The sequence below is a fragment of the Aspergillus tanneri genome (genome assembly GCF_003426965.1).
Source record: "Aspergillus tanneri strain NIH1004 chromosome Unknown AapTan_7_pilon_pilon_pilon, whole genome shotgun sequence".
Lineage (NCBI taxonomy): Eukaryota > Fungi > Ascomycota > Eurotiomycetes > Eurotiales > Aspergillaceae > Aspergillus > Aspergillus tanneri.
In genome coordinates this window covers 1,513,834-1,536,954 of record NW_022984634.1, presented here as the reverse complement: position 1 = coordinate 1,536,954, position 23,121 = coordinate 1,513,834, and the positions used below count along the sequence as shown (strand labels likewise).

Sequence of the window (23,121 nt, the reverse complement as noted above, 5' to 3'; positions counted from 1 at the left end):
TTGACCCCGAAAACTCTCGCGGCTACATGGTCGTTTACACCTACAATGGGACGTTGCGGAAAGGCTTTAAGCCACGCAAACGGCGTGTTTAAATAGTCTACACAGCTGCTTGGTTAGGGAGGAGCTCATTTCTACGAGTTTCCACGGAGGTTGAAAAGGGTTTATGATCAAGGCATAAAATGAAGTCATATTCCTGTTGAGATAGCTCTTCATTATTCAATTTAGTTAAGTCAATGAATATGGCATCATTTTCCTTCAAAATTTAACATACATACTCTTATTCCCTAACCCAACCATTCCTGTCATGCACAACATAACAACAGTTTCTAGGTAAATATAATAGCAAAATAAGATACATATAAAGCAGATAGATCCTTAAATTCTAATAGTCCTAGATAAAAAAAGACCCCTACTTAGGCTTTTACAGTGCCCTCTAAATGTTGTGTGGACCTAGTGGATAAATTAAAAACCATACACTGTTCTTCAAATCTTACTGGGCTTATAGGCATTAACCTTAAAACAATACTACAAACATGAGAACATTAAGGAATAAGACCCTGAAGACAAGTGTAATTCAATTAGGTTATTCAATATCATCATAACTAGACTAGCGTATAGCGATATATGCAACACCAATCAAGTAAGCCTGCAAACCAGACTGTATACGTAAACCGCACAAGACCAAGCAATTCAAGGCCAAAAAAAAAGAATGAAATAGACAGAGACGCCATGACATCCAGACTCATGTAGCAGCCAACGCAATCAAAATCAAAATAGAAGTCATAAGCGAAAACAGAGCAGTCCAGAAGAAAAACTCAATGACCTGGAAAACCTTGATGTCGGATACCAAGAAAGAACCTAGTGGCTGGCAAAGGAGGTTGCTCTGAGTATATAAGAACATAGGAAGAGGGGGGAGAAGGAGAGTGAGAGATACCAAGATATAAGTAGTTGACATCAGATCAGTATCGTGAGCCAAAAAACACGGCACTGTAATTAAATTACCTCTTACCACTCTTAACAGAACCCGCTACTTTCTTAGGAGTGGTTGTTTTCGCTTGTGGGCTTGAGGTTTTGGTTTTCACAGTCTCCTTGTATGACCCTTTCTTAACTGGGGTACGGGCTCCTTTAACGTCACCAACTTTCTTAACCACACGTTTCTTTGCATTTGTGCCTTTGGCTGCGGCTAGAATCTTAGCTTTAGTTGCATCAGATGGACGACTCAGTTTAGACGGTGATTGAGAAGCCTTTGCCTTGGTCGGCGTTTTCGTCGTCTGTGACGTCTTTGCGACACGAGCTGTGATCTTGGATTTGGCTGTTGTCCTGACCTTGGGCAGCTTGACATTCTTCTTGGACCTTGAACTGTTTTCTTTCTTTGCCGGGCGCTTTTTTGGGGATGCCTTTGTGGCATCCTTGGCTGTTGCTGCCTTCACTTTCGAAGCGTTTCGGGCTGTGGTGGATTTAGAAGAACCGCGCACTCTCGAAACAGCATTTTTGACACCAGCCTTGATGGACTGTGAGCCCAAGAGCTTGCGTCTTTTAGTGAGAGAACCCCCCAGCGCATTGCCAATTCTGCGCTTGGTGCGGTTCTTATTGGGCTTGCTTGACTTTTTCTGGGCTTCGGCCTTTGCCTCTCTTTCTTTCGAACGCTGTTCTTTTTCTTTGGGCCGCGGGCCCAAAATACCACGACAATTTGCTGAGCCGCAACGACATTGCTGGACGTTCTTCTGGGAGTATGGGCTGCAAACAGTTAGCAAGATACAGAAGAGACCAGCATGTTTAGAGATCCTCACTCAAAATTATAATCGTAGGTTAGCTCCTCTCCAGTCATGATCCCACGGTCGCCAGCAAAGAGCGCCATGCGCGGCTTTCCTGCGACAGTCCATTTTTCCATTCGGCAATTAGGATGGCAAGAATGATTCACGAACCGGGCGATTGAGCCCCGAGTTGCATCAATGATCATATTCTGGTCGAAGTACATCAGGTAATAGCACTGGTAACGCATTAGCGAATGTCTGTCGAAAAACAGATTCAATGAAATAACACAAGACATACTTCGTTATTCTTATAGATAGTCCTCATCCGCTTCTCACACTCAGTTTGAGTTATGATCTCTCCTGTGTATTCCACGATAATCTGGTCCGGCTCAAAGGTACGGTTGCTGCGAACGCCATATCCACGATCTGCCGTTTTGATAACCTCGACGCCGATGTTGTACTTTCCTCCAGCCCTGGTTCTGTGTTTGAGCTCTTCAAAACTTCGATTGCCACACTCTGGGCCCAACCCGCAGTTACCATCATCACATTCGTAAAACATGTAGCGATTTTGACAGTTGTCATCACAGCCGGTATCGTACGTGCAAGTACATTTGGATAGCTCAGAGTCCTTGTTTGCTCTCCAGAAACTGGAAGCTTCTCCTACGAAGACATCTAGACCCGGACGTCAGCTTACTCCATCTGCGGCTGTGCCAATATATCTACATACTTTTGTTGGTTTTTCTCCACTCATTGGGTTTGGGTTGACCAGAAGGAAGAGGCGAAAACACATCAAAAGGCAGCTGGAAGTCCCGCCCTTGCTTCAAAAGTCTATCGCCGGCAAACATAGGCAGTGGTAGTAGTCTCCGCTGGGGAGCACTTTGGCTCTTCCTTTTTGCACTTCTGCTCCTACTCTGCAAAGGGCGAGATTCTGTAGGTTCTTGCCCTGTGTACAATCCGTGGGCCAGCCAGCGCTTGGCTCTGTGTTTAACAATGGTAGTGACAGGAGTATCTTGCGCGGTCTCCTCGTTTTCTTTAACCTTTGACAGCAAGTCACTTTCCGAGACACGCCGCTTCTTCGCCACATGAGGCTCATTGGCAGTTGAAGAGACATGCTCTTCCTTTGGAGCAGCAACATGCCTAGGTCGTAGACTCGCGCGACGGCCAAGATCTTTACCTTTTTCCGTTATATCTCGTGAGCGTTTCCCTAGGACGCTGGAGGCTCGGTCAACAAAATCCGTTGCTTTCTCCAAGAGACTCAAACGTGACGAGCGTCTCGGGGGCTCTTGGGTTTTCGTTTCAGCGGGTTGTGTGGCTTTCGCACTGGCCGAAAATTTTTCCTGAGTCAAAACCCGCTCAACGCGTTTTCGCAAAGTCCGCTGTTGTAGGGACGTGCTCATGTCACCCGGGTGCAGCTCCTGAGAGGATTTGGAAATGGGTGTGCCAGGGGCCATTGGATTCTCATTGATGTCCATATTATCTTGTGCAAGAGTCGTTTCGCTCCACATGGGTGATTCCATGACCGCAATGCTGTGACGGAGGTGGGAGGACTGGGACCTTTTCACTTCCGCAACATTGTTGACCGGGGCTACGTCCATGACCACATGGTCATTTTCTGGTGCTGGTGATGGAATCTTATGAGACTCTCTCTCTAGATCGCCGTCAAGTTGTGCTACCCCTCGCAAAGAGGCGCGTGCTACACGTGTAGATCTCCGCCGTAGAGTCGGTTTCTCCTCGTTCGACGCGTTTTCGTTGTTGCTCGACGTTTCGGAGCGACTATTCTCGGGAGTGAGAAGCTGTTCGGGGTACTCAAGACCCATTGCGTGTTCGTGCGTGCGCTTATTGAGGTCAGAAAGGGTTGCGGGTTTTGCGGGAGACGCGCCGGAGGATCTAGTTCGACTTCCCATCTCAAGTTCTCGGAGCTGGATTGCGTGAGTAATACTGGGCTCTATAACCGGGGTTCAAACCACGCGGGGGATCGAAGTCTTTCGATGTGTTTATTGTCGAACGCGGGGAAGAAAGTGTCGGATAGAAGCTGATCTGGCTCTCAACAACGTACGGGGCAGGTACTCTGCTCTTATCAGGAGCATCGATCGATACGTACTATGCCCTATATCTTGAAAACCAAATCAGAGCCCGACAGATGAGGGCTTAAAGCAAGCCTTCCGGCCCGAAGGAAGTGGTGAGAGGGTCGAAATGGGGGCCGGCGCGGTTATGGGGAGGGAATGGGAGAGGAAGAGGTGCGGAGAGGGTCGAGGAGGTCCGTATTGTCCCCCAGGGACCGCGGAATGCAGAGCAGAAAACGAAGCGAGACCGACGAAACAACAATCACCGTCCGGGTTGGGCGCCCCACGTCCAGTTGCACCTTGCTCAGAGCACGTCCTTTCTCTAGGCTTGGAATTGTCTCTTCCTTTTTGCGGTTGAAGTCTGTCTTTACGTCGTCTACATCCTCAGCCAAGCCCATGCCCTCCAGATGTACAAATAAACACACATCGTTCCTCCCCAACCAGACACTCTCGGTGCTGAAGGACTTCCTCTACTTGTTTTTCTCGCCTGATTTTATTCTCGAGTAGATTCTTCACCGTCTATCTGCAGCTTGGAGGCTAGATATCACACACATGCACATGTTGCATAATCTTGAAACCAAACCAATGGAGGGAAGCAATGGCTCTAGGCGCGAATAAGCACGTATGAACTAGAGAAAATAGAATTTAATGTATCATGAAGAGAACATAAGTGACGATGGCCCGGATTATGGGTCAAGGTAAAAAAGGAAGGAGAATGCATATACGCAGAACATGTGGATCAAAGTCGTTGGGAGCAACGGAATCTTAGGAACGAAAGCCAAGGGATATAAGCATCATTACTTCAAGGTATCCTGTAAAAGAAATGTAAATAGTAATATATGACGCTCAAGAAAACGAGAGAGCCGGGGGGAAATAAACAAAAAAGAGCTAAGGAAGGAGTGAGACGAAAGTTGCCATCTAAAACAGTCTATCGTCTGATACTTCAACGAGAAAACATCCAGACTTCACGTCTCCTGTTGATCCGGGTTGACATGCTGCATCTCTATGCCAGATTGAGCCTCAACATCTCGAGGAAGATATTTCCGCTTCATCGTGCTCAGACGCTGGTCACCTTCCATATAAGGGTTTTTAAATTGCATATATGTCGGGGGACGTGGTCTTGCAAAAACCGAGATCCAATTGCGGATTATATTTCCTTGGGTGAAGGGACGATGCCGATCAGCTTTGGCGAACTTGTGGGAATTAAGATATTCTCTTGTGGTCTCGCCTCTGCCAACTAGAAAGAAATGATACGCCCACAGAGAGGCCGGATACGGCACAGCAATCGCCCCATAAATGGCCATTGCGAATGGGACTCTCAACTTATTGATTGTAGACCCAAACGAGATCGCTTCTTGCGACCGATAGACTAAGACGTGTGCTAAACTGGCACCGAGTAAGAATAAAGCAAGCAGCGTAGACGAGCTCACAAAGGTAAAGAAGTATCGATAGTTGCGGCGACCAACGCAGTTATTGAGCCAGACACAGTGGTGATCAAGTGTCTCAACACAGTTATCACATACACGACAGTGATAGCATCGAGGTGGGCGCCAAATACTGCATGTTTTGCAATATTTTACAGGCACATCCATTGCTGCCACTTCGGATGTTGCCAGCTTGACCATGACCCAATCGTTGGTCGGTGGCCCTATTGCTAACGGATCATCCGACTCTGGTGGAGGCATTGGCTGGAGATTCCGCGGAATAATCTAGCAAATTATCAAATATTAGCGTCAGAAGGCATTGCAACGCATATTGGTGGTTGTGCTTACACCTGGGTCAACTACAGAAGCATGTACGAAAGACGACATGCACACGAAAAATAGGTAAGCAAACAGAATCGGGATAGCCGGTGAGATATGGTGCCAAAGCCAAGGCGCTCTAGATGTTGTTAGTATCTGGTCGAGGACATATCACAAGAGACGAAAGGGGTTGCATACGAAAACACAAAGAACAGAACGGAGGGTGAAACCACGAAGACGCTAGTCGCGATATTGACGGGCTTATCCCGAGCATTTTGAAGCCTTCCCCCGCCGCAAAAGAAGGTATTCCCAGTGAAATATTCGTAGTTCTTGCCCCGATTTCCTTGGTTCACTGTTCGGTTCTGCTTTTCAAGTGATTCGGGAGACGAGCCAGCTGACGAAAGCCGCTCATGAGCTCGATTGTCCCGATGTTCTTGGCCAAGGTTTTTGTTTTGCAATGACAGGAACGAAAGTGAGGATCTTGGGGGAGTTTCATTGGTGTTTGTGCTTTTGTAGTTTGCTGCCAGGTTGAGATGTGGTGGCACTATTTTATGTCTTTGTTCTCGGTCATGCAGGAGTTTGGCACTCTCCCCTAAACTTCTAGCGGTGGTGTTACCAGTCGGACTGGCATTGGAGGTGTTTCGGTCAGGAAGTATTGGATCCGTAAATTCGGTACCACGCGATGGAGGGACTTCCTCTTGTGGAATGGAACTCTGGGGAAGTGTGCTATTAGAAACCAAACTTTGCCTGTTTTGGCTTGTATAGTCCCAATTATCCTCCGACTCCATTGCTCTATTCGTAACTGGACGGCCTCGATGGGCTTGGAGACGCTGCGAAGACATGGGCCGGAAAAATCCTTGAGCAGTCAATGAAGGAATATGGGTCCGACTCAGCCTGCTACCAGAACTTCCTGGTCTGTTCGTCCCTTGACTGGCGGCCGTGACGATGGAACTTCTTGCAGGGGGTGGCCCCCGTCTAGAGACGGACCGATGCGATCGAGGCGCATGAGACGATGCTCCGGTATAGGATTGCGATTGTTCTCCATCATCTGACATGTCCGTCACTCGAGATGAAATTCCACCAACAGAAGGAGGGCGAGGGATGCCCAGCCCATGTTGCGCAGCGGAGGGGTTCAGCACATCGTTATGTTCGGAAATCTCTGGAATGAATGCCATGATTTTCGACGATAACAAACAATACACTATTGATAAGGACTGCTGGTTCTCATACTATAGCTAGGGGGAAAATTGAAGCAGTTCCGAGCGCGATCTAACCCAGCAGTTGCAGTGTATATTTATGTGCGAGTATAGGATGGATCCTCAGTCGATATGGGTCGTGTAAGGAGTGAAAACGAAAGAGATTAAAAGGCAATCAAGATTCAGAATACTATCGTTAATGATTAAATAAATGAGCGTAAGCAACCTAGAGGGAGATGGATACGTTAGTCTTGTTAGACCTTTTTGAGTCAAGGGTTACCACCACAGGTATATATACCCCTATCCAACTAAGGCATGGGAGGAACCATCACCAACCTTAAGAGATAGTTGCAAGGATTGTAAGAGCGGTCTGGTCACATCACATAGCAACATTAATCCACCATGCTGCTTTCAGATCGTGCAAAAAGACAAAAGCCTAAGACCCTGGCACTTGCAACCTGCAGTAGCAATCACGGCAGACGGTTAGGTTGTTGAATAGAATCGGCTAACCTGGGATAGAGATGCTGAGTAATCACCGGAAGCTAACCTACAGGGCCAACCGGATGTCACCTGATGATGCGCCGGCAACATCATCGTCCGACACCCACTGATCCTCCCACTTGCCCCCAAGATCTTCCCGTTCTCATTGACAAACTCTCCCAATCCTGCCACCACTCAGAATGTCGTCAATTGCTGCTATGGCCTCTCGCCGGGCCTTCACCCGCCAGTCTCTTTTCCGCGCCTCTCCTCGCCGTTTTTACAGCTCCAAGATCGAGGAGGCCAACCTCGACAAAGGCCCTCGCCGTGACCCCGAGCTCTATGTACGGATCTGTTGTCGAATCAATTAAGCATTGAGTCCGTCTCTAATTGGGCTATAGGTTTTGCTTGGTGTGATGTCCGGTGCTTTCCTCATCGCTGGATGGTAATTGCTTCCCCTTAGCCTTCTGTCACCGTTTGCGAGGACCGTACACAAAAATATAAGACGAACCAAAAAATAGTTAATTGCATCTGAAAGCAAAGCCATAGTGCTGACCTAAATTGTCATCAGGTACTTCGGTAGAAAGCCCACCTCTGTCACCTCCGAGAGTAACGTACGCATCGGTGATAGCGCCATGCCCTGGGAACGTGAGGACGACGGCAAGGTCTACAAGTACCAGTATCACCCCCATGGTGACAAGAACCGGCCTCTCCAGAATGCCCCCAGTGCTTTGAACACTGTCATTGTGCCCAATGTTACCCTGCCCGCTGTACGTGCACTTCCAGGCTTTGCAATTTCTTCTCGGTACTCTGATCTCATTTGCGACCGGGTAATTGACTTACATTCCTTATAGGATCTCCACGAACGATTCAATAAGTATGGCAAGGAGGAATGGGACTACTAGATGTCTACTATATAACCGGGAAGCCGTTCATCCACAGAGGTTGGGAGACGTCTCAATGCAGATCGCTGTATTTTAAAATTACTGAAGACTAGAAGATGGGGGGTTGCGAGTGTTGTAAGAGCTTTGTGCATAGTTTTCTTTTTGACGGAAATCAAGTGAAGACGGTTTTTTATTGTAGCTGCATGCTAAATTCCAAGCTTTCAAAGAACAGGTCAAGATCGCAGGCTGTCAACTCTGGGGAAGGTATAGTCATATACAAATTCACATTTCGTTACATCAGAAGAAGTGACGAAAAAATTACCGTGAGAAAGAAATACAGAAGAAGAATATTTGGACCGAGTTTGAGAAGAAAATCAAAGAATGCAAACAATGCCAAAATGTAGATATTTCTGCTGCTCAGAGTTGAGTGGCCTCATTACCCTCGCTGGCAGGCTTCGGTTCAGGAGAGTTCTGTTCATCGATGGAAATTCCCTCTCCCGCTGCTGAAGCAGGGCCCTCTTCGTTGCGTTGATGCTCCTTGTTTCCAAAAGTTTCAGGGTTTTGACCCTCGACATCCGGGTGCGGCGGCGCAACTTTACCATCGACCATATCGACTTCGTGGCCATTTGCGAGGCGAGTTCGGGTTTCGTGGCGGGTTTCAAACGACACTTTACCTTCTTTTGCCAGTGAGGCTACTACTTCTTCATCCAACAGATTTCCATGTTGGTCTCGGTACTCTACACGTGCCTTGGAGCGCGGTTTCTCAGGCTCCGGGGTAACATTGGCTTCTGGCACATCTTTTTCAGCCGTCTCCTGTAAACCTTCTTGATTTTCCTGTGGTGGTGGCACCACTGGCACCTCAGGTGCCTGGGAAGACGGGGCGGCAGTATCCGTTGTCGGTACAGTAGGGCTCTCGTGTAGGAATTCGGTCACATATTGGCCAAGCTAATGCCAGTCAGTCGTCAGGATGTACGTCTAATATCCCCGTCGCGGAGGCTGCCATTTTGGAACACTTACGTCGGTATGGAAAGTGTTGCAATCAAAATCCCAAGTGTCCATGAGTTTCACTTTCTGGCAGGCTTCCTGTGTCCAAGGGTTGCCGTAGACAAGAGGCGAATAGAGTGTGAATGTGAAAATGCTAAGTGCTAGGAAAATACTAGCCAAACCCTTACCAATAAGGGGTCTGGACGGTAATCCAAGACTCCGAATGCGATTCGCGAGGAAATCAAATTCCTGGCAGAGAGCAATCAGGGCGAAGTAAAGCGCAGGGAGGTAATGGTGAAGGAAAAGTTGTCGAGCCATGAGATAAAATGGGAAATAGTGGAAAGCCCAGCCCAGTACACTGGTGCCGACCTCGTAGTCGAACCTCTTGAAATTGACGTTGCGATAATCACCACAGCTTCGCTGCCAGCGAAGAATGGAAATCCCTTTGAACAGGATATAGACGCCAATGGCTACAGTCGACGACCACCATATGAATGGATTCCCGAGCAGGTAAATTTGGCGGTGATCTTTACCCCAGAAGTTGATACCCCGGAGCAATGTTGGCCACGACGGGGGACGTGAATCCCAAGCGTGAGACTCAGTCAAACCGGCATTGGTCCTCCACATCACCTTCTGAAGTTCCCAGAATTTACCGAGGAAACCAGGGTTTCGGTAGTTGACTTTCTCTGCATCCTCAGGCAACATAGGGTGAGCATTTGCCTCGACGTACCAGACACTGTTAGGCAGGGTACCCCCCTTTGCGCATGTCACTTCCTGCTGTTCATATGCCCATTCAGGGAGCTTGACCTTGTGGGAAAATAGAACACAGCCAGTCATGACGTGTACCAAGCGGAACTTGCTTTGAATGGTTCGCAGACGCTTCTTTGCTTCCTCTCCGTCAGACATAGACTTCACAATTTCCACTCGGAAAAAGTCATTTGCGTCACCAGGGAAGCCATCGAAGCCGTAAGCAGATACCTCAAATTGCCAGTCTGAATCTGTAACGGGAGGTTTCTCATCATGTGAATGAATTCTTCGGCGCGTCATCAAGTGGTTGAGTCGAATTACAGAGCCATCTTCGATGTATTCGGCAGTAATGTTATCCCAGGCAAATGGGCCCTCAATTTCCCCATCCGGACCAATAGGTTGGGTTTGGTTTTCAGCAATAAAGATGTTGTTCTCATCCTTGTGAGGATAAAGAGTGACCTGCTGTTGTTTGCTCCCTGTGGGGTACATATGGCTGTGGGAATGAAGATAGCCACCCTGTGTATTGAGGTGACGGATACTGATGCGGGAGCCGAATACGACGTCGGCTGGAACGTCTTGCATCGATTTCGAGTTCAACGTTGCCTGGAATTCTGAAGACATGAATCCATCACCTTCTCCTGGGTTAACCAAGCACAGAAAATGGATAGCGAACATTCCGCAGTAAAATCCCAACGGAATGATAATTAAGCAGAAGACACGGGCAAGGAAGTGTTTAAACCATAAGCGCTAAGTCACTAAGTATCAGCAATCTCCAACCACAATCATGAGGAAGATCGGAAACTTTGAAGCCATACCGATGTAACGGTCTTAGAGTCACCAAGAAGTACCCACAATTGGAGGACGGTAAGAGAGCCAACCCAAGCAACTGTGAACAACCCAACCCACTTCACACTTAGAGTCGCACCCAGACAGAGACCGGTTGAAGCCAACCAAAACCACCAGGGCCCACGGAAAGCATGGGTAGGCCCTAATTCGTGCTGGTTTGTGAAACATGTGAATGCCAGGGCTGTGAGCGCAGTGAAGAAAACCAATGGCGAGTCCAGAAGGATTAAGCGAGACTGAGTGATTAAACCATTTTCTATGACCGGTCAGCGGTGCATCGACTTTATTAGATAGATGAAACCATACCAAATATCACCACACCAGACCCCAACACAGCAGCAACAGTGCGGCATCCCGATGCTTTGAGAGTTAAAAACATCAGTGGGACTGTCAGAATGCCCAAGACGGCTGGAAGCATGCGCATCGCAACATAAGGGACTTTGGGTTCGATATAATCCTTTCCAATTTCCTTAAAATCGAAATCTCCATCAAATCCAGCCAGCCAGCCCGCCAATGTAATGAGGAGTTTGGCAAGAGGAGGGTGAACATCCATGAAAAAACGACCCTTGATATATTTCGTTGCGAAACCTCCGAAACTATAAAAAGCGAGCAAAACCATTAGCTCGAATCAAAATCATATTGCAGATAGCGAGGCACATACTGGACTTCGTCAAACACCACGCTAGACGGCTGGTAAATTCTGAACAAACGAACAACAGCAGCAACCATAGTGACCAAGACGAGAGCTTTGTAGTCAGATGTGGGAAGATTGAAGATGTTGTTATCTCTAACACCTTCTGAAGCATAACTTGACATGCTCGCAGGCGTCTTCTTGCGATTCTTAGGCTTGGGGGAGCGACTAGGAGAGCGCTGAGAGCCCGAACGAGGCTGAACCTCTAGGGCTTCTTTGGATTTGGGAGCCATTGTCGAGCTAGGACTCCCACGGAGTTAGGCACAGTGAATCTAAAGAAGTGCAAGCTCTCAATCAATAAATTGCATCAATTGTATCCGAGTAAGAAAAGAGAAAGGAAGAAAGTAAATCATCAAACGATGTCACGATGTAGCAATGTGGCCCGCGCGAGTTGCAGAAGATTGCCCCAACTCCGGAGGGAGCTTTCTAACAACTCCACGCCAGAGGAATCAAGGCAAATAGGGAATGGAAAATTAATTAACGAGTGTAGAATAGGACGACAAGATGCGCCATGGCAGAGGGGAAAGCTCAAACGGGATACATGAACTTATGAGGAGTAAGACAGCGAGGCAACATGTGTGGAGCGATCAGGGAGGCGGATGAATGCGTAGTCCGGTTTAAGGACAGATCGTCGGCGGAAGGAGAGACGCCAGCCTTCCGCCGTCACGTTCATTCTGTATTACTTGTTGCCAGTCTGCCTCCATTTATGGAGTAGACTCCTTGAAGCATACACATATGCAAGATGAGGATTATAGAAATGAAAAGAAAAGAAAATTCAAAAAAAGGCAGGAAAATCTACAGCCAGAAGATTGCCCAATCAAAGAGCTCAATTACGGTTTTGCAATGCTACACCCAACATAAATAGTGAACGACCCCTGCATTCTACATGAAGTAGCAATATAGCTTAATATATACCTCGAAATTAATCTTTCATCGGACCGTTGCTTATTTACTGAATAATACGGAGTAATGTATACCCACGATGAACTCAGTATGTTCTGCTATTTTAGGGTTCACGGGAGATTTCTCCTTTTCCGGTTAGGCGGCCATGTTACGCGCGCGCTCGTTGCCGCCGCCCGTAGTTAGCCGCCAAGGATGAGGTAAGGCAAGCCAAAATGGTAAATGCAAAGACGGTCAGCAAGAACTTGGATCTGTTCCCAGCATCTGCACCCAAGCCCATTATCGATTGGGTCTGCGTCTCGAACATGGCATCTGTGAGCAATGGAAATACGCCCACTTTGCTGGATGAGGTGAACAAGCCCCCTGAAGGGGTGGTGTTGCCACCGAAGGATATTCGAGGTCAGTTCAACTCCTGGACCAGTCGCCAAATTAAAAAGACGCACTGACGTGTTGATTAGCCATTGTGGAGAAAACGGCCGGCTATGTGGCTCGCAATGGTATTGTTTTTGAAGGTGCGTAATCAGATATCCCTATTGTTTCGCCACCCTACGTTAACGATGGTCCTTTAGATCGTGTCCGCGAAAAGGAACGCAGCAACCCCAAATTTTCTTTCCTCAATCCCGAAGATCCTTATGCAACATTCTATCAATGGCGCCTTACAGAGATCAAGGAGGGACGGGGGACTTCTGTCTCTGCAGGCCGACCTGGAGAGGGAGCGGCGCAGCCTGAGCCTGAAGCCCCGAAGGGACCTAAGGAACCTCCAGAGTTTCACTTCTCAGCCAGGATACCTATAATAAACGCGCAGGATTTGGAAGTCGTTAAGCTCACGGCCTTGTTTGTTGCTAAAAGGGGGAAATCTTTCATGACCGCACTGTCTCAGCGAGAAACCAGAAATTTCCAGTTCGACTTCCTTCGACCGCAACATAGTCTCTATCAGTTTTTCACGCGATTGGTGGACCAGTACACCATCCTCTTACGCTCAGAGGGTATCGATGCAGCTACGACAGAGAAAAACCGTCTTGCAGAGCTGGAACATAACGTGAAAAACAAGTACCATATTCTGGATCGAGCCAAACAGCGCGCTGAATGGGTAAAATTTCAGGAGCAGCAGAAACAGAAGAAGGAGGAAGAAGAAGAGCAAGAGAAAATAGCATATGCACAAATTGACTGGCATGACTTCATGGTTGTTGAGACTGTTCTATTTAATGAGTCTGACGACCAGGCTGACCTTCCTCCCCCGACCTCGCTAAATGACCTCCAATCTGCTTCCCTCGAGCAGAAAGCCATGATGTCACTGAACCCTCTTCGCATTGAGGAAGCCATGCCCACTGATGAGGAGTTGCCGACATACTATAATGCCTATCCTACACAGCCAGAGCCAGTTCCGCAACCTATGGTCCAGCCAGCCGGACCATCCTACCCCCAGGGTCTACCCCCTCAGCCTATCCCTGCTGCTCCTCCAATCGCAGTCGCCGCCGGCCAGGAAGAAGAGCAACGTATTCGTGAGCGTGCCGAGGCGCGTGAACAAGCCGCCGCTGCCCAGGCTGCCGCCAAAGCTGCTCCTGGCCAGCAACCGATGCGCATCCGTTCTGATTACGTCCCCCGTGCACAGGCCCGCCGTCTCAACCAGACCGGACCAACGGCGCTCTGTCCCAACTGTAACCAGCAGATTCCCGTCGCAGAACTGGAGCAGCACATGCGTATTGAATTGCTGGATCCTCGCTGGAAAGAACAGCGTGCCAAGGCGGAGTCCCGAAGCGCAACAACCAACCTTTCAACCGCGGACGTGGTCAACAATCTCAAACGTCTCGCCAGTCAGCGAAGCGACGTCTTCGACTCTACTGTCCTCCCTAATGCAGTGGATCCCGAGGACGAAGCTCGAAAGAAACGAATGGCCTACGAAGCAACCCCTGGAGCTGGACCCACGCCGCCAATGGTCGGCCCTTCAGGCGGTCCACCCAATCCTCAGAGCATGACTATTGAGGAACAAATCAGGCATATTCGGGAACGTGCTAAGCAATGATTGAAAAGAAAATCACTACACGATGTACTTTGGGGGGCGGATTTGGGCCGTGTCATGGGCGTTTCTGATCTGGAGTTTTACGGTCTTTTAAACGTTGATATTTCCATTACGAAGTCGTATATCCGCTTCGGTTGTAAAGTACACGTTCTCTATTACAATCTCGTTTTCTGGTGCTTTCGTGTGGTATGATAGTAGATAGTGTTTATTAGTAGACATATACCATGGTTCTTCTATTCGAATAATTTGACACCAGCCAACTTTTATACGCATCTTTACCCCGGCCTTACTTTTAAGCGTGCAGTTATGCCTCTACTTCCACGCCTTCGTCTCCTATGGGCTCTTTTATAATTAATTAATGTAATATTACAAGTCTATAATACGAAGAGCGCATATGAAAATGGGCTAAATAAATCATAATTAGCAAGATATTGAGGCTATATGCGCAAGATAGTAGCCATCGACTTGCGTAGCTGTATCGTTCACTGCATACATTAAATTCTGACATCGCTGTTATGCATCTCGCATAAAACCAAGGCAACAGCAAAACAGTGTAACATGGACCCACTAAGGAGGAAAAGAGGAAGTAAGCGCCGAACATATAATAATGGTAAGTGGGTAGGAAAGAGAAGAAAAGGGCAGAGAACAAAAGTTGACGCTCATATAAGAGTCATCATCTGTACAAGATTCGGAAATAGTCATGGGAACCTGATTGCCCTCAAAGATAGCAAACGAAATGAAAGGAATAAGAAAAACTGTACATAGAGAAATAGACCAATATTAATACAGGACGCAGACTGCTTGGCGATAGGAGTAAAGAATTAGTTGAGCAGTCAAGCGGGAAAGAAATTAAGTATAAGGGAATAAATAAACTGGAGAAAAATAAAAATGACGTCACATAAGCCGATACCGCTCGCGGTTCTCGACTTCAGTTTCTACTAGTCTCTTTTTCGCCGCTATTGGCTGTGGTCTCCTCGGCCGTTAAATCATCAGCTTGAATTGGAACTTCTGATGTTTCATTGTCGTCAGCGGCGTCGATAGGAACAGTCACCTCGCTACTGAGTTGCTTAGAGACTTCAACATTGGTAGTCGTATTCAGTCCCTGGGCTCCACTGATATCATGCAATGGTGAAACCGCGACATTGCTAGCTGGTGATTCGGAAGGAGTACAGAAAAATGGGTCCTCTTGCAAGGAATCCCGGTGATTATGATGGCCATGCTTTTTGTCCTCATCATGTTCGATTTGCACAGTAGTGCTCTCGGTAGGTTGGCAATCAGCGTTTTGTTGACTTTCAACTGAACTGCTGACGGTAGCATCAGTAAATTCCTCTCTCGTATCTGAAGGAGTCACTATATCGTTGGGATGGGAAAATATGGGGACAATGCCCCCACCAATTCGGGACCAGAACATCCTTTCTCTTAAGCGAATAGTTTCTTCCCAGAAATCCTTTTCCTCTTCTGTATCGCCGGCACGGATATGCCCATCGAGGATAAGGCGAAGATAACCAGTGAACTCGCAAGCGGACCGTACTTTTTCCAGACAGAGCACACATAAAGGATAACGCTGAGCCGTCTCACTATCGGACGTTCGAAAACGATGGGTTCTCTCATTTACAGTGCCACTTCTGCGCTCTCCACAAAGCGAGCAGGGAAATTCGAATTTTTTCGTCGCTGGAGGCATTGGCTCCACCAGGAGCGTTCCTTCACAAATACCACTCAATACCGAACGTCGAGTTAACCAAGAGATTCCGGGAGCAGCGTCAAGCCGCAGCGTCGGCTCAATGTCCTCATTCAATACACGCTTATAAAACTTGGTCTCTTTCAGAGGAATATGGGAATTCGTGGGCTGCGGCGAGGACAGGCTTCCATTAGGGGAGTGAGTCTGGGACTTGGCGGGAGACGAAGATGCTGATCCGAACGCACTGCCACCGAAACTGGCCAAACTCATGACATTCAGACCCGTGTACGATCCACTGGTAGTCCTACTAGGAGGCTTCGAAGCATGTGCCGTTAAGTGGAAGAGGTCCCGGAAATCCTCGAATGCGGGCAGATCTGTTCGGCAGACAGACTTGATGAACTGCGGGAAAGAGGTCGAGGGCCCAGGGACTAGCTCCTCGGAGTATGGCATCATATCCAGGACAGCAGAGTTTTCGGCACTGTTCTTAATGATCTCCGGCGACTGCTGCGGAACCGCGGGTGACGATGGTGCTGTGGACATGATTGTACCGGCCTCGATGTCGTCCCTGGAGAGGTTCGCCCCGTGCAAAACAGACTTCAGCTCAGCCAATTGTTCTTGATGCGAAGCAAGCAGCGACTCAGTATCCTTAATCTGGGAACGGAGCTGCTCATTTTTCTTTTCTACTGCTTCACGCTCAAGTTTCGCAGCAGCCACCATCTATGTAAGAGGTAAGACAAATTCTTTTGACTAGACTGGGTAACTACTAGATAACATACCTTATTTGCCTCTTCGAAAAGAGCTGCGGTAAGAGTCTCAAGCTCTTGTTCAATACCCTTTTTCTCCTTCTCAACTAGAGCACGCTGCGCTTTTTCATCTGCTAGGGCAGCTTTTAGACGCAAAATCTCGTAGTCCACATCGGACTTCTTTATAAGAATCTCTTCATCAATATCTCGACGATATTTCTCGTTCTCGGCTTCTAGAGAGCAAATTTTGCTCTTGGCTAGCTCCAAGTCTTGGCGGGTGGCGACTAAATTATCGTCGAGAGTTGTTTGATTATTGATCGCTTGAACCAGTTTGACGCTCAGAGCAGCAACCTCGCTGCTTAAATCTGGGTGGTGTGACGTCGATGACGACTCGTCTGACGTATCTGGGAGGCTTCCAAGTCGAGGATCTTTTAAGGTACTGAAGCCACTCTCGGGGATGTCTCCCGCACTCGTGGATCGAGTTACCGGTGCAGCTTTACCGGTCACAACTCGAGAGAGGTCATTTGTAGACTTGGCCTTCGTAAGAGTTCTATCAGGAGAGGAGGACCGGTTCTCCGAAGACAGGGATCGTTTATGACTGGGACGCGGAAGCATCGTGGATGGGGAGAGGAGGCTGTGTCGTGAATAATAAGAGTGGAATGAAATTAGACTGACCATGGAGTCAGCGCTTATCGCACAGGGAGGATAACTTTTGGACAATCTCGGGAATCAAAGAACGTACTCGGCCATAGTAGCGGGAAGCTGATGAGACAGCGGGTATCCAAGATGTATCACAACCACGTCTATAGTATGTCCGATCTTCTCATTCGATATACTGGACAATGGAAAGAGTGCTGGGAATGTGTGCCTGCAATAGAGAAAGTAGGGGGGGGTTCCAAGTAAGGCAACGTCCTGCCAGTGCGCAGACTGGAGAGCTGCTATCCGGTCGGGATGTGAAGCATTGAATAGCCTGACAGTAAGATCGGGAAGATAGGAGGTCGGAAAGGAAGCGGAGATAGCTTAAAGGATGAGAAAGAAGGGAATGAAGTTCAATGATAGACAGAAGAGGAGGGAATGGATCCGGAGAGTATGGTTACTACAGAGTAGTGACGAAAGAAAGGCGCAGTGGTCGGAGAAACCCCTCCTTGTTGCAGGCAGGCGCTTAAGGGATCGGATCGTAGTGGGAATCAGTTCAAGGGAGGAGGAGACTTAGGATCGAAGCAGTTTAGCCCCGTACAGTTAGTGAATTAGTTGAGTTAGACCGAGGAGAAGAGGAGACGAAGCCTCGTCTATGTAAGGAAGAACTGAATGCGAAGATTTGGTTGGAGGTTGGAGGCAAGGAGCCTTAGTCAGCCCAGCAGCCACCGTAACGGGATCAGGCAAAGCCGATCGTCAGTCACAGGCCATTTGGTTATTTCTACGGCATAGTATTTAGTAGTTATTATTATTATTGTTGTTGTTGTTGCTGAGTAGTGGTCCTCGGTACTCCAGACTAGCTCCGGGATGTTGCGCAGGTTACTGCGCCAGGAAAGTTCATTGTGAGAGGAAGATCGGCTTGTTTTCCCCTGTCTGAATTCCAGAAAGCTATTTTGGCTCAGGTACCACCCCGGCAAAAGATAGTATCTAACTATTGGGTCAGAACTCAATTGCAGTGCTACAAGCTTCAATAAATAGTGATGACTCCCTTACAAAGACCGTGCGATTGTCTCACAGCCACCCTCCGACCATACCGCAGGACAGTTTAGGCGATCTTATTCTCAAAATAGCTGTGGAGTGGGTGAGACCGACTTGGTTCTTGGCAACCGATGACGACACATGCAGCAAACAAAGGATTATCAATTAATTTGTGAAACATCTTCCCAGCCATTCTAGTTGCCATGCTATATCTACGACCGCCTCTTTCAGCCTATAATTGCCGTGGCATGCCGTTGGTTCCATCCCGGTCGCACATGTCACTACTATCGCCACTTTCCTTACCATATTTCTCCCCTGTCCAACCCACACTATCTGTCACTAGTTGGTACACAGTACATATGGAGTCCCACAGCTAGTGCCAATAGGGTTTACCCAATACGGCAATGAATAGGCACCTCATGGAGCCCCACCCCCATGCGAGGCCTTGGTGCCTCAGGCAACATAAAAGTGGGGTTTGAAACTTCATACGTTCGAGTGCATCACTCAATTGTTCATTGTCGTATATCCAGTCCCCAATCCATACCCATATTCCTAGAGCCTTAGGGCAAATAAGGGAAACTGCATCATACGTTCTTACATACCTGGAGCTTAATTAAACGACCATTCTACCCACAAGTCATGGCGGACGCAGAGCTGGAGGAGGTTAGATTTCTTTTTTTCTTTTTTTACCTACCCTTGCCATGTTCACACTCTATGTGATTTAATTCATTTCACTTGTGTAAAATAAAATGACCAATCATCGACTCACAATTTAAATAGATTAGACGCGCCCGGCTTGCGCAGCTTCAGCAGCAGCAGGGTGGTGCGCCACGAGGAGCTGGTTCTGAGGGCCAAGAAGAGCAGAGAAAGTATGGCCAATCCACTTCTGTCTGGAACTTAACTCTGTGCGATCACATTCACTAACTGATACTTTACAGACAAGCCGAGAGTAAGCCTCGAGAACTTCCCATACCCACGTCGTCGATGGGTAGCAGAGAACCCAAGACAAGGCCCAATCGCACTGTTTAAGCTTACCACTCACCATAAATTTCCTACTAGACGAGCGTCGCTCCGCGATTTTAAGTCAAATCCTCGAACCCGAGGCCGCTGATCGCCTCGGCCGTATCCGCCTTGTCAAAGAATCGCGTGCGGCGGATATTGAAAACCGACTCATCATGCTGGCTCAAACGGGTCAGCTACGGCAAAAGGTGAATGAGGAGCAACTCAAGCAACTGCTAAACGCCGTTGCAGAGAATCAAAGGAAGGATGAGGAGGAACAAAAAGTGGTGTTTAACAGGCGTAAAGGTGGCTGGGATGATGATGATGATTTGTTAGATCTCTGAAGTTAAGATTCGCTATCATTCAAGATCATTTAGTTTGGTGGTTCATGCTTTCTGCGAATTCCCCTCCTGATACCTCCGTCTTCGTTCTTTCCAAGAGAATTCTAGGCTTTCACGACTGGCTACGGTGCAACTGATATTCTTCTTTGCACAGCGCTTTCTTTACCTCTTACACTTGGGAACTAAGCCAGGATAGATACTTCACAGATTCCCGGGAGCTTTGACAATCCTGGTCTGTGTAATTCTGACCTGAGAAATTGCAGCCGAGCTCCGTCCACAGCCCTATAGCAGAATAAAATAATCAATAATAAGTTAATATAATATAGCATAATGAATAAAAATACATCATCTATTGTCCATGGCCACTAAAGACTACTGAGTGGCAATAATATACATAAAACAGTCCCGAAGCCTATCAAAAGCTACCCTATGCGGACTGTTTTTCTAACTTCTGTTTTTCCCTCTTCCGCTGCTCTCTAATCATGCGCCGAATCTCCCTCATGTCTGGGGGTCGCTCAATGCCCAACTCACGCCGCAACTCATCAACATCCTTCTCCAGAATCTTCTCCCAGTATACATTGATCAATTCCTTACTTGAAAGCCCACTCCGCACAGCCCAAGGAAGATACAACGAAAAAAGCCGTTCCCGCTCAGCAGGCTTCAACCGCACCGAGGCAAACATACTCAACCCCGTCATGGGAATAAGCGTATTCAGAAACTCAAACCCTTTGAGGGCCAATTCCCCCTCCACAAAGGTCGGCAAACCAGTTACCGCATGGTAGAAATCATGACATTCCCGATACCGCTGCATGACGTATGCACACTCTTCATCATCGATGTACTTTACATCGTCGCGCGTGTCGGGCGAAACGCCTTCCCGGTCAAGCCACGCCGCATAGGTACGGCCCACGGAGTTCTCTGGTAGTGAGCGGAGATAGGGCAATGGGAGGGTGTCAGAGGTGATGCGCGGACGGTCACGAAGGATTTGTCGGCCGGTTGGGTCTGAAAGCATGGCATCGCGAAGACGGTATATAAAATATGGTGTTGCGGTTGCTTCACCACAGGCAGCGATGAGATCTAGGCAAAAGCTGAGGTTAATGTTTCGTCCACGTAGGCAGTGATCTAGGAATCAATGGCTGTACAAAAAAAAAAAAAAAAAAATTACTCGGGTATCGTACCTGCTCGTCGGGGGTTTAAGAGAGCACCGAACGCAGAACCGAACGCCAGGGCACCGCGCTCAACAAAGTTCAATGGGACATGACCAGGGTATTGCTGCGACGGACGGCTGAAGAGGGAAAAGTGTTGAGTGCGACAGCTTAGAGTAATACGCACTGCAGGTGTTAATTCTTGAGCAACGAAGATTGCTGTACGCTTCCTAAGGACCGACATTATGAGTCCAAAGGGCGACACGTCATTGGGAGCATGACCGTGTCCACATGGAAGACGAAGAGATATTGATCGGTCAGGTGGTACGATGCTCGGAGAAGGTTGATTGGCGTGAACGGTACCTCTGCGGTGCCGTACCGCCGATAAAGATCGATAAGATAGTTATCAATAATAATAATTATTATAAAATCGCGATTTTTCCTTCCAGAACTGCCATGATCGACAGCCATTAAGTCACAGTGATGGAGACCTGTAGCTCCAGAATTCTTCCATAAAACCTTTTGTCTTAATTCCATCAGTACAGTAATAGTTATATCAGTTACATTGATCTTCATCCATCTACAATCCACCACTTGTTGGGCTGAACTGCAAGAATGAGACCGAATTGTTCGCCTGGAGAGGAACATGAATTGTTTACCGAATGGGCTATTTCCCAAGGCATCATTATAAATGGAGTAGGTCCTGCTCGGTTCCCAGGTCGTGCCCTGGGCATGATAGCCACACGAAATATAGAAGTGCGGGACCCAGTCTCCTACATTGCGTTATGAAATATACTAAAACAACCCCAGGAAGATGAAGCTATTGTGACGGTGCCGTTGAAAGCTATGTTAACGACCAACTCCATCCCATCCTCATTCATCAGCAAGTTCCCCGGCGGATGTTCCGTCCACACACTATATGCTGCATTCTTCACCAACGGGGATCCTGAAGATCTTCAACACTACGACGCCTGGAGAAAGACTTGGCCAAGTCGACAAGATTTCGAAAACACCATGCCTATTTTATGGCCATCATTACTACGGGACCCCATCAGCAAAGCGAAATCCCATTCATCTCCGCGAACTCTTCTCCCCCCGTCAATCTCTGGGTCATGGAATAGTATCCAAAAGGGAAAAAGGGAGTACGAGTACGAGTCCCGTCATCAGAATCTCCTCGCTCGGCAGGAGAAGCGATTACGTGACGCCTGGGATACCGTCGTGGCTGTCTTCCCAGATATCAGTTGGGAAGCGTTCTCCTATCATTGGTTAATTGTCAACACGAGGAGCTTTTTCTTCTTGATGCCTGGCCAGGAGCCACCCGAGGATCGGAACGAGGCTATGGCGTTGCTGCCTTTTGCTGATTATTTTAATCACTCTGACGTTGCAGTATGCATTTTGGTTGCCTATGCGATTAGTCTGAGACTTTAGTGCTGATTTCCTCTTCTACAGTGCAATGTGAAGTTTGACGGCCGGAATTACATTTTTCGGGCAACAAAACACTATGGTAAATACTACAATTCTTCGAAGCCATGTGAAAATTGTCCAGAAGGAAACGTATTAACAGTGAATTGCAGATAAAGGAGAAGAGATATACATGAGCTACGGTCCTCATCCTAATGATTTCTTATATACAGAATGTGAGATCGCGTTCGGTTTAGATTTTGCAATCTACTAATTTGGTCTTAGATGGCTTTTATCTTGACGAGAATAAGTCAGAAACACTTTATCTTGACGACGTCATATTCCGAGACCTCAGTGCAAACCTGCAGAGGGAACTGGAGTTCGAACAATATTATGGGTATGCTTAATGCCCCTCGAACTTCGCATTCCATACAGTCGTTGTGTTGAGAACATTCGGCTTATCAATATGTCTCCAGGAATTATCAATTAACAGCTTCTGGTGTCTGCTACCGCACTGAGGTCGCTGCTTGTATAAAATACATGGCGCTTGGAGATTGGCGAAGTTATGTCCTTGGTTACTCCACGAAAGGTGTTGACGCCGACAAGACGAATGAAATCATTCAAGGATGGATCAAAACGTATAGCAACGAGGCAAATACTACGATCACATCATTGGAGAAGATTAGATCCAGCAAAGTGGAACGGAAGGATCAAGAAAAGATCGATTCACTGCTCAAACGCTGGAGTCAAATCGAAGAGCTCTGCGACCAAGCCCAACAATCTGCAACTTCATAGAAACAGGGAAAGCTAATGGAATATATAATCCTCCCGATCGGATC

The 23,121-nt window shown here is 47.7% G+C and overlaps 9 protein-coding genes across 9 annotated transcripts; 4 read left to right on the top strand and 5 right to left on the bottom strand.

Annotated features, from left to right (window-relative positions):
- Window positions 1-998: 998 nt before the first annotated feature.
- Window positions 999-3,658, bottom strand: ATNIH1004_007088 (putative histone-lysine N-methyltransferase (Ash1); the record flags this gene model as incomplete). The annotated part of the gene is made up of 4 exons (XM_033571715.1): window positions 999-1,737; window positions 1,791-1,990; window positions 2,053-2,426; window positions 2,482-3,658. 4 exons carry the CDS (start codon window positions 3,656-3,658, stop codon window positions 999-1,001), a joined length of 2,490 nt encoding a protein of 829 aa, XP_033425030.1.
- A 1,124-nt stretch (window positions 3,659-4,782) lies between these two features.
- On the bottom strand, window positions 4,783-6,734 carry erf2 (palmitoyltransferase ERF2; the record flags this gene model as incomplete). The annotated part of the gene is made up of 3 exons (XM_033571714.1): window positions 4,783-5,526; window positions 5,590-5,698; window positions 5,758-6,734. 3 exons carry the CDS (start codon window positions 6,732-6,734, stop codon window positions 4,783-4,785), a joined length of 1,830 nt encoding a protein of 609 aa, XP_033425029.1.
- Window positions 6,735-7,435: 701 nt separating this feature from the next.
- ATNIH1004_007086 (uncharacterized protein) lies at window positions 7,436-8,137 on the top strand (the record flags this gene model as incomplete). The annotated part of the gene is made up of 4 exons (XM_033571713.1): window positions 7,436-7,576; window positions 7,634-7,677; window positions 7,804-8,002; window positions 8,087-8,137. The coding sequence occupies 4 exons, from the start codon at window positions 7,436-7,438 to the stop codon at window positions 8,135-8,137; spliced, it is 435 nt and encodes a 144-aa protein (XP_033425028.1).
- A 396-nt stretch (window positions 8,138-8,533) lies between these two features.
- Window positions 8,534-11,614, bottom strand: pmt1 (protein mannosyltransferase 1; the record flags this gene model as incomplete). The annotated part of the gene is made up of 5 exons (XM_033571712.1): window positions 8,534-9,061; window positions 9,134-10,594; window positions 10,663-10,946; window positions 10,997-11,286; window positions 11,352-11,614. The coding sequence occupies 5 exons, from the start codon at window positions 11,612-11,614 to the stop codon at window positions 8,534-8,536; spliced, it is 2,826 nt and encodes a 941-aa protein (XP_033425027.1).
- An 882-nt stretch (window positions 11,615-12,496) lies between these two features.
- PRP21 (putative pre-mRNA splicing factor) lies at window positions 12,497-14,304 on the top strand (the record flags this gene model as incomplete). Its single annotated transcript, XM_033571711.1, has 3 exons — window positions 12,497-12,680; window positions 12,740-12,793; window positions 12,851-14,304. 3 exons carry the CDS (start codon window positions 12,497-12,499, stop codon window positions 14,302-14,304), a joined length of 1,692 nt encoding a protein of 563 aa, XP_033425026.1.
- A 925-nt stretch (window positions 14,305-15,229) lies between these two features.
- Window positions 15,230-17,337, bottom strand: SEC2 (guanine nucleotide exchange factor SEC2; the record flags this gene model as incomplete). The annotated part of the gene is made up of 2 exons (XM_033571710.1): window positions 15,230-16,696; window positions 16,756-17,337. The coding sequence occupies 2 exons, from the start codon at window positions 17,335-17,337 to the stop codon at window positions 15,230-15,232; spliced, it is 2,049 nt and encodes a 682-aa protein (XP_033425025.1).
- Window positions 17,338-19,035: 1,698 nt separating this feature from the next.
- ATNIH1004_007082 (DNA-binding protein) lies at window positions 19,036-19,739 on the top strand (the record flags this gene model as incomplete). The annotated part of the gene is made up of 4 exons (XM_033571709.1): window positions 19,036-19,059; window positions 19,177-19,265; window positions 19,335-19,345; window positions 19,456-19,739. 4 exons carry the CDS (start codon window positions 19,036-19,038, stop codon window positions 19,737-19,739), a joined length of 408 nt encoding a protein of 135 aa, XP_033425024.1.
- Window positions 19,740-20,163: 424 nt separating this feature from the next.
- coq4 (ubiquinone biosynthesis protein COQ4) lies at window positions 20,164-21,125 on the bottom strand (the record flags this gene model as incomplete). The annotated part of the gene is made up of 2 exons (XM_033571708.1): window positions 20,164-20,813; window positions 20,915-21,125. The coding sequence occupies 2 exons, from the start codon at window positions 21,123-21,125 to the stop codon at window positions 20,164-20,166; spliced, it is 861 nt and encodes a 286-aa protein (XP_033425023.1).
- A 371-nt stretch (window positions 21,126-21,496) lies between these two features.
- ATNIH1004_007080 (uncharacterized protein) lies at window positions 21,497-23,077 on the top strand (the record flags this gene model as incomplete). Its single annotated transcript, XM_033571707.1, has 6 exons — window positions 21,497-21,637; window positions 21,692-22,267; window positions 22,331-22,385; window positions 22,456-22,518; window positions 22,568-22,679; window positions 22,759-23,077. The coding sequence occupies 6 exons, from the start codon at window positions 21,497-21,499 to the stop codon at window positions 23,075-23,077; spliced, it is 1,266 nt and encodes a 421-aa protein (XP_033425022.1).
- Between the last annotated feature and the right edge of the window lie 44 nt (window positions 23,078-23,121).